The sequence below is a fragment of the Giraffa tippelskirchi genome, chromosome 11 (genome assembly GCF_054371585.1).
Source record: "Giraffa tippelskirchi isolate mGirTip1 chromosome 11, T2T-mGirTip1v1.2.pri, whole genome shotgun sequence".
Classification (NCBI taxonomy): domain Eukaryota; kingdom Metazoa; phylum Chordata; class Mammalia; order Artiodactyla; family Giraffidae; genus Giraffa; species Giraffa tippelskirchi.
The window spans coordinates 147,716,326-147,725,517 of NC_137285.1; the positions used below are offsets into that span (position 1 = coordinate 147,716,326).

The window sequence follows — 9,192 nt, forward strand, 5'->3', positions numbered from 1 at the left end:
GCCCCTGAAGTAGGAAATGGCAATCCATTCCAGTATTCTTGCCTAGAGAAGTCCATGGACAGAGGAGCCTGGAGGGCTATAGTCCATGGGGTCGCAAAGAGATGGAGACGACTGAGCTGCTAGCACTTTCAAATACAGGTAATATAGGTAAGAGGGTTGTGCACAAGAACTTTAGAATTATAATTTATACTTCACCCCAATTCAGAAAAGTATCATTAGGTTGGACTTTAAATCTCAGAAGATTGTCTTGGATTTAAAAATAAAGATGCTCCTTTAAGAAGAGAATGAGTTTTTGCAAAATTGTGATTAAAATTAATAAATACAAATGAGCAAAAGCAGGAAAGGAGAATACTACATTTTAAAATTATCTCTGAAGGACACATGTCCTTGCAATGAAAATGAGGTCTATTGGAAACAAGGCTTAAACATGCATGTAGGAGAAACCCTTCTGTAATGAGGTTCTTGGGCCTGAGCATGAGGAGTGGGGATTTCTGCAGGCGCATATCAGAGTTGAAAGGGTCCAACGAAAAGAGAGCTAAAATCTGAGTCAGCGCCAGACCTGTAATCAAATCCAGAAAGGTGGATTGGGGCTCAGCTGTGGAAAGAGCCGAATGCACAGGCCAGTTATACATTATTCTCTGAATTGTTTGTCTTTTGTCATTTTTTAATGTAAGTGTGATCTTGATAAATGTCAATGCCTGGACTTCATTTTCTGTGAGAAATTAAAGATTTGTTTAGCACTCAAGCTCTGAATGAAATAACAAAAATGAAAGAAATTCATCCCTACAAATCAACATGGTAGTTAACACCAGGAATTTGAATATGTTATCTGTGGTCCCAAAACCACAGACTGGGATTAGATTGCTGCCAATGAATAAATCTAAGGATAGATTAGAATGCTTTGAAATGAATTCAGATACCAATGACTCTATGGTATGGGATCATATGAACTATGGGTTTGCTATTGATTAGTTGGCATTTGATCAAGCTAGTCAGATATAATGTTAATTACAGTTGTGAATATTGAGGACTATACATTCAAGTTATATCAAGATGAAAGAAGAAAAGAATACATAATATGCTAAAGAAAGTTACATCTACATATGCCTGTGTGTGTTATATCAATCAGCATGCTTTTACATACAAACGTGTATAGGTGTGTGTGCATGTATGTGTGAGTGTGTGTGTGGATACATCTATCAATAGGATAATATTAAGGCGCAAATGGATGATACAATTTTTCTGCATATAAAAATAACATAGATAGAAGGTTAGCTATGATGTTTATATTAAAACATCCAGGAAGAAGAGAAATACATTCATAAGGTAAAACAAAACAATTTCATCATATCTTCTCGGTATTATGGTATATAACATCATTCTCGATATTTTTAGTTAATTTTTACTGTGAAAATGTGCTTTATTGATAAGCCAGTTTTTTGCAGACACTCTCTTCATCGCCTCTTTTACATCTTTGTTCCTTAAACTATAGATGATGGGATTCATCATTGGAATCACAGTGCTATAAATTATAGACACAATCATATCACGATCTGTGGCATAGTTGGAGCTTGGCCTCACATACATGAAAAGAACAGTACCATGAAAAATGGACACTCCAGTTAGGTGAGAACCACAGGTAGAAAAGACTTTCCTTCTCCCTACAGCAGATGGCATCCTCAGAACGGCCAACAGAATGAAACCATAGGAGATCAGGACAACCAGGACAGTGACTATCTCAGTAGAGCCTGCAAAGTAGAAGAGCAGAAGCTGGTTTGTGCGAGTGTCTGAGCAAGAAATAGCGAGGAGGGGAGGGATGTCACAGAAGACATGTCTGATTTCAGTAGATGCACAGAAGGAGAGACTAAAAGTAGCCACTGTGTGTACAGAAGCATGCAAGATGCCACCAACATAGGAAGCAAGGATGAGTGGCACATAGACTCTGGGCGCCATGCTAACGGAATACAGGAGGGGGTCGTAGACGGCCACATAGCGGTCATATGCCATTGCAGCCAAGAGGAAGCATTCTGTGGTCCCAAAAGTAACAGCAAGAAACATCTGTGTTGCACATTCAAAGAAGGAAATGGCTTTATTCTTTGACATGAAGTCTACTAACATTTTGGGGGTAATTACTGAAGAATAGCAGGCATCCACAGATGAAAGCACACTCAGAAAACAGTACATGGGGTTGTGGAGCCGGCAATCCCCAATGACTAATACAACCAGTCCTAAATTTCCAATCAGCGTGAAGAGGTAAATTGCTAGAAACAAGAAGAATAAGATGATTTGCAGTTCAAGATTGTCCGTGAAGCCTTTCAGTAAAAAGGATGTTACTTCGGTGACATTCTTCATCTTGATACCTCATGGAACAAACTCGAAGATTTTCAAAAAATTGCAATTTATTTCCTACCAAAAGAATGAATAACATTGTGATTCAATGGAATGTGATTTCTGCCCATATATATATATATTTTCCAGAGTATAGTTTCCCAGTTGTAGATCAGAACATGGTGACAAGACAGTGCGTCAAGCGTTCATGCCACTCACTGAAGACTCAAATGGGAAAATACGCGTATTCACTCACGGGCTGAATTCAAGCCATCTAAATCCATTAGATAAACCAGTTAATTTACCACTGAATTCTATTAGCTGTTTCCATATTAAGTTAGCTTAAAACACCAAATCATTGGTTAAAATCAATTTCCTTCTCCCATACAATAGCATGACCTACTGTATCCATGTGCAGATACCTGGAATAGGATATCAGCATTCTAGTTACTTTCAGTAACTGTGTAAAATGATTTGCTATAATTTGTTTATCTATAGAATGAAATCATTAATATTGATTTTACAAAGTGGAGTAAATCAAAATTGATTTACAAATATTATAACATAAAATACACTAATAAAACTGAATATTCAAAATGATGTTAAACAGATAATGCTAAATTAGGCTGGACCACAGAATAGCCGCCTCTCAGACTGTAACATTTTATGAGCTATTCCCAAATTCTTTCTAACTCTTTTAGCCTTTCTTAGGTGTATCCAAAAGAATAATCAAGATTTTTTTTAAGATGATGCTGCTGCTGCTAAGTCACCTCAGTCGTGTCCGACTCTGTGCGACCCCATAGACGGCAGCCCGCCAGGCTCCCCCGTCCCTGGGATTCTCCAGGCAAGAACACTGGAGTGGGTTGCCATTTCCTTCTCCAATGCATGAAAGGGAAAAGGGAAAGTGAACTTGCTCGGTCATGTCCGACTCTTCGAGACCCCATGGACTGCAGCCTACCAGGCTCCTCTGTCCATGGGATTTTCCAGGCAAGAGTACTGGAGTGGGGTGCCATTGCCTTCTCCGTTAAGATGATGGGCCGTGATTAAATTATTACGTGACAACATATTTCATTCAAATGTATTTCTCCATTATTTTGCATTACATTGTGTTTTTCTTTTACTAAATAGTCAGTCATATTTATTACTTTTGAATATATCAAGTCTATGATTTTCAACTGTCTGAAGACCTGTGGTGAAAATGTCAAGAATTTTTCTGAAAAAACAAAACAAAACATTTTTTCCAAATTATTATATGTGTTTAGATATTGTTTACTGTGGAATCAGTGAATTATCAACTAGACAATCTGAGTCACAATTAAAGTCACTTGTAAAAAATTGTAACTAAACTATGACAACAATAATTAACCAACAAAAATTTAATACTTTATTTTCTTTGCTGTATTTATTCATCTCTATGAGAGACAACAGCTATTTATGAAAGGATTATACAACATATCTGATATCGTTAGGTCCAAACTCCTAAAGTACTCAGCAAATGCCTGAAACTTTCTCTTACCTGTGGATTGGCAAAAGCAGGTTTTGATATACTCTGAATGTAATTAACTCAAACTGCTTATATCTACCTACTCAACTGCTGATCAAACCACAGGAGAATCCCTAAGGGGAATACGCTCCAATTATGATCTGGTTCAAAATAGCAACATGATGATTCACTCAATAAAAAAGAAAATAGTCTTGGAATAATTCACGACCTAGTAATATTTGTTGAATAAATAAAGTCATTCATCCTCTGATTTATATTAATGCTTTATATTTGTTATTTCCCTAATAACTAGTGGTTTTATGTACTTTTTCATACTAACCTGTTGTCCATTTGTGTGTCTTCCTTGGAGAAGATTCTGTTCAAGTGGTTTGCAAACATTCTCTCTCACTCTGTAGGAGGCCGCCTTAGTCTGCTGATTGTTTTCTTTGCTGTATATACTTTCAGTGTGATGTATTCACATTTATCTAATTTTTCTTTCGTGCCTGTGCTTGTGATGTGATATCTATTAAATTATCACTAATCTAATGTCATGAGGCTTTTCCTTTATATTTCTTCTGAGAGTTTTATAGTGTCATGTATTATGAATCTTTCATTAATTCATGATAATTAAACCAGTTGTCAAGTAGACTTGAAAGGAATTCTTACAGGAAACTCTGCTTATACACCAGAATTTCAGGAGTGGATTTGTAGGTTTGTATAAAGGAGTTGTAATAAGTTATTGTAAATTTGATGAAGTTAGGAAGAGCAATTCTAATCATGAAATGTTTGTCTTATTAAGACAAGTGTGAAATAAAAATCATATTTGTGGCTAGATAAGAAAAATGTAAAGAAATTTTAAAGAAATTTATTTCTTAAAATTGTATAAACATTAATTTAATAACAAAAAATGACTTTAATAAATACTTTAGTACTGATAATTTTTCACTGACTTAGAATACATTATATCCATTCATTAGGAAGTTTAAAATATTTTTTTTCTTTTCAGGGGAAAAAAAACCTTATTTGCACCTTGTGATATGTTTTCTGTTAATTTGGCTTGGTGTTCATCTTTGAACATCTTTGAAGCATGGCTTGCTTTCTTTGTCTATATATTTTCCCTTGGTTCTATTTTCCTGACTTTAATTTAATGGAATTTATTCATTTTTTTAAAAAAATTACCATGATCTCTTTTCCTTCATCTCAGTAGATAATATTTTGTTGTTGCTCAGTCACAAAGTCATGTTCCTCTCTTTGTGACCCCATGGACTGCAGCATGCCAGGCTTTTCTGTCCGCCATTAACTTCTGGAGTTTGCTCGAACTCATGTCCATTGAGTCAGTGATGCCATCCAGCCATCTCATCCTCTGCTGTCCCCTTCTCCTCCTGCCTTCACTCTGTCCCAGCATCAGAGTCTTTTCCAATGTGTCAGCTCTTTCCATTAGGTGGCCAAAGTAATGGAGCTTCAGCTGCAACACTTCAGCATCTGTCCTTCCAATGAATCACTTGATGGTCATTTGAATTGTTTCTATTCCTTGGCTTTCATTCATAGTGCTTATGAACATTTTCATGCATGCACTTAAGTGAATTTATGCTTTCAATTAACTTTAGATACTGAAGATTAGACCAAAACCAGATGGCTTTGTGATGAAATGTACCAAATATTATTTTTTAAAAAAAATCAATCATTCCACAGTGCAGAAGAGGACAGCATTTGGGAGATAAATGATCAGCAACATAGAAGAAACTTAGTTTGCAGGACTGTTGTCATTTATTCACTAAATCGTGTCAGACTCTTTTTGGTCATATGTACTGTAGCTCGCCAGGTTCCTCTGTCCATTGGATTTTCCAGGTAAGAATGCTAGACTGGGCCTTCTGCAGGGGATCTTACTGACCAGGGCCCTTATCGGCTGCTCCTGCTTTGGCAGCAGGATTCTTTACCACTTATTCACCAAGGAGGCTCAGTTTCTAGAATTATGTTGTGAAAAAGACTCATCCACATACCCTAGTCAGCTAAAATCTGGAAGTTCATAACCAAGGATACTTTTTTCTTTGCTGAGCCAGTCTTTCTGAATCCCATTTTTACATCAGGCTAGCCTGTACCCTGACTATTACAGATTCTCTTCCTAGAACAACATCATCATTGGGCAAACTGTTCTTTGCTTAATGGAATTTTCCTTTGTGAATAGGGCTAGGCCTGGATGTTTGAGAAGACTTAGCTAGTATAGTCCAAATCATGCTGGCTGTTATTAGCATGTTTTAGAGAATGTCTGCCAGCAGTATAAGCCTTTCAACAGCCCCTGACATTTTATGTAATACTTTCTTTAATATAGTAATGAATTTTATTTTCTCAGTTCTGGTAATCATAGCACAATTTTGTTGAAAATGTCCAATCAGTGGTGATGAGGAATATTCACAGTGGAGTTAGACTATCAGTGTTCAAATGTGAGCTTGTTCTTTCACTAGTGAGTGATCATGGACCAGTTGAGTACTGTGTTCTTTAGTGTCATCCTCTATAAATTGCAACCTTCAGATACATTCATTGAGGTTTAGATCTGGGTGCTGGGGAGATGATGTTGAACAAACTAAACAAAAGTCCTCATTCATTAAACTTACATGATAACATGTGAGGTGCAGCAGACAAGAACCAAAATACACTAGCAAAATATTATAAGAGGTTAAATGTAGAAAACTGCTGTGGAAAATAAATGAAACACACAAGGGGGAAGGGAACAGGGACACTTTTGAATGGTTTTATTCAGAAAAGAATAGGAAAGAAAGCACGCATTTCTCTGCAGATAGGAAATTTCTGAATGAAAGGGAAAATGGAAAAATTCCAAGAACTATCAGTATTAGTGTGAACAGAAGAGTTAGGATGTCAGTGGTCAAATCAAAGTGAGTGTGATTGATGGAATAATAAGGAATGAGTTCATGGAGCTAAGGAGTGGGGACAAGGTCACTGTAGAGCAGTGGGCTACTATGAAGATTATAACACAAAAAAGAACAACCGTGTGACAAAGAAACCCCACCCCGAGGCATATACCTGGAAAAAAGTATAACTCAAAAAATGCCTACACCCAAATGTTCATTGCAACACTGTTTACAAAGGCCAGAACATAGAAACAAGCTATATGTCCATTAACAGAATGAAACTTTAATTCAAGAATTTATTTTTAATAATCATAACAAACTTATAGAAATCAGGAGAAAGGCAATGCTATTGTAAAATGCACAGAACTGCAACAAAAATAAAGCAGTTTTCTGAAGCTTTTTGACACATCACACACATTTAGGGGTTTTAAATGCTTTCAGATAGCTACTGAAGAAATATCACTGCATGCAGATTTTTAACTTGATGAATTTGCACACATTTATGTCCAAAGCATTGCAAAACGAATCTGGATTTTTCCCATTTGCCAAAAACACATTCACCCTAGATTTCAATGACAAAAGAATAACTAATGGTAAACTTGTAGGAGTACAAAGAAAGCTACTGAAAAGTTTGTAGGAAATGAGAGAAATATGACATATATAATGTAATACCACATACATACATGACTATCGATCTAGAGCATATGTTGTTGTTGTTAGTCGCTAAATGGTGTCCGACTCTTTGTGACCGCATGGACTCTAGCCCGCCAGGTTCTTCCGTCCATGGGCATTTCCAAGCAAGAATACTAGAGTGAGTGCGATTTCCTTCTCCAGGGAATCTTCTGGGACCAGGGATCAAACTGGCAACTCCTGCATTGACAGGTGGATTCTTTTCCACTGAGCCAGCAGGGAAGCCCCCTAGAAGAATATATTATTGCTGCTGTTTAGTTCCTCTGTTGTGTCTGACTCTTTGTGACCACATGGACTGTCGCCCATCAGGCTCCTGTGTCCGTGGGGATTGCCAGACAAGAACACTGGAGTGGGTTGCCATTTCCTTCTCGGGGGGATCTCCCTAAATCAGGGACCGAGCCTGTATCTCCTGCATTGGAGGGCCAATTTTTTACCACTGAGCCAACAGGAATGCCCAGAAGAATATATATAAAAAACTTTTTTTTTTAATTTTATATTTTCCAAGTTTTTTGAAGAAATTTTGACGTGCTGAGCATTTACTTCATTGTTTGGGTATTTGTCTTTTAAATAAACTAAAGGTAATTTATAAATTAGAATAATATTCTTTAAGAAAAAATAAAACATTATGAGTTAAAAATAAGTGGGGATGTGAACATTCTAATGATAATAGTTAGCATTTTTCTGTAAGGCCTTAAACGCTTTACATCAATTGTGTGATATAATATCTACAATAACACTATAGACCTGGAATTATTACCTACTTGGTCAGGTTGAGGAAACTTGAGTCCAAAAGTTTCAATGATTTTTTCAAATGTTACAGAGCTAAAAGGGTTGCAGATCAAGAACTGAAATCCTGTAATGGATAGTTCCAAAGCAAGTGCTACTAATCACTCGGTTATATTGCTTCTCCACAAAGTGCATGAAGTAATTTCTAAAACTGTTATTACTGTTCCTAAAATGAACCTCTTTTCATAATAAACTACTCCAAATTTGTATGGTACTGTTTAAAAGGTAATAGCTATACTTCATCATTCTGCAAATCAGTTGTCCTTAAGGACACCTTGAATTTAGCATGTTTCAACATTTCAAATTATTTTCTTAAGGCGTATTCCAGGAAAAGGGCTTCCCATGGCTCAAGGTTAAAATTTGTTGCCAATGCAAGAGATGTAGAGGATGCATGGTTCAATCCTTGGTTTGGGAAGTTCCCTTGGAGCAGGAAATGACAACCCATTTCCATATTCTTGCCTGGAACATTCTGTGGACAGAGGAGCCTGGTGGGCTACGGTCCATGGGGTCACAAAGAGTCGAACACGACCGAGCATGACCACAGTGCCAGGAAATGACCAAGATCATATTAGATCAAGCAAAGAATCGTTCAAAAAAAGCAAATAAATAAATAGTTCAGTTTGTTTCTGCAAAGAGAAAGCAGGGGAATAAAATACAGATAAGGAAAAAAAAATAAACTGATGAGCATGAACACTTAACTTCAATGCTATTTTAATTGTTCAGAACACTTAATCGGGCTTCCCTCATAGCTCAGTTGGTAAAGAATCCACCTGCAATGCAGAAGACCCCGGTTTGATTCTGGGGTCTGGAAGATCCCCTGGAGAAGGGACAGGTTACCCACTCCAGTATTCTTGGGCTTCCCTTGTGGCATAGCTGGTAAAGAATCTGCCTGAAATGCAGGAGACCTGAGTTCGATCCCTAGATTAGGAAGATTCGCGGAGAAGGGAAGGGCTCCCCACTCCAGTGTTCTGGCCTAGAGAATTCCATGGACTGTATAGTCCATGAGGTCACAAAGAATCGGACACGACTGAGCAACTT

General features: G+C 37.1%; 1 protein-coding gene across 1 annotated transcript; it reads right to left on the bottom strand.

Annotated features, from left to right (window-relative positions):
• Positions 1 to 1,395: 1,395 nt before the first annotated feature.
• Positions 1,396 to 2,441, bottom strand: LOC145525291 (olfactory receptor 5T2-like). Its single transcript, XM_081538086.1, has one exon. It carries the CDS (start codon positions 2,350 to 2,352, stop codon positions 1,396 to 1,398), a length of 957 nt encoding a protein of 318 aa, XP_081394212.1. The 5' UTR covers positions 2,353 to 2,441.
• Between the last annotated feature and the right edge of the window lie 6,751 nt (positions 2,442 to 9,192).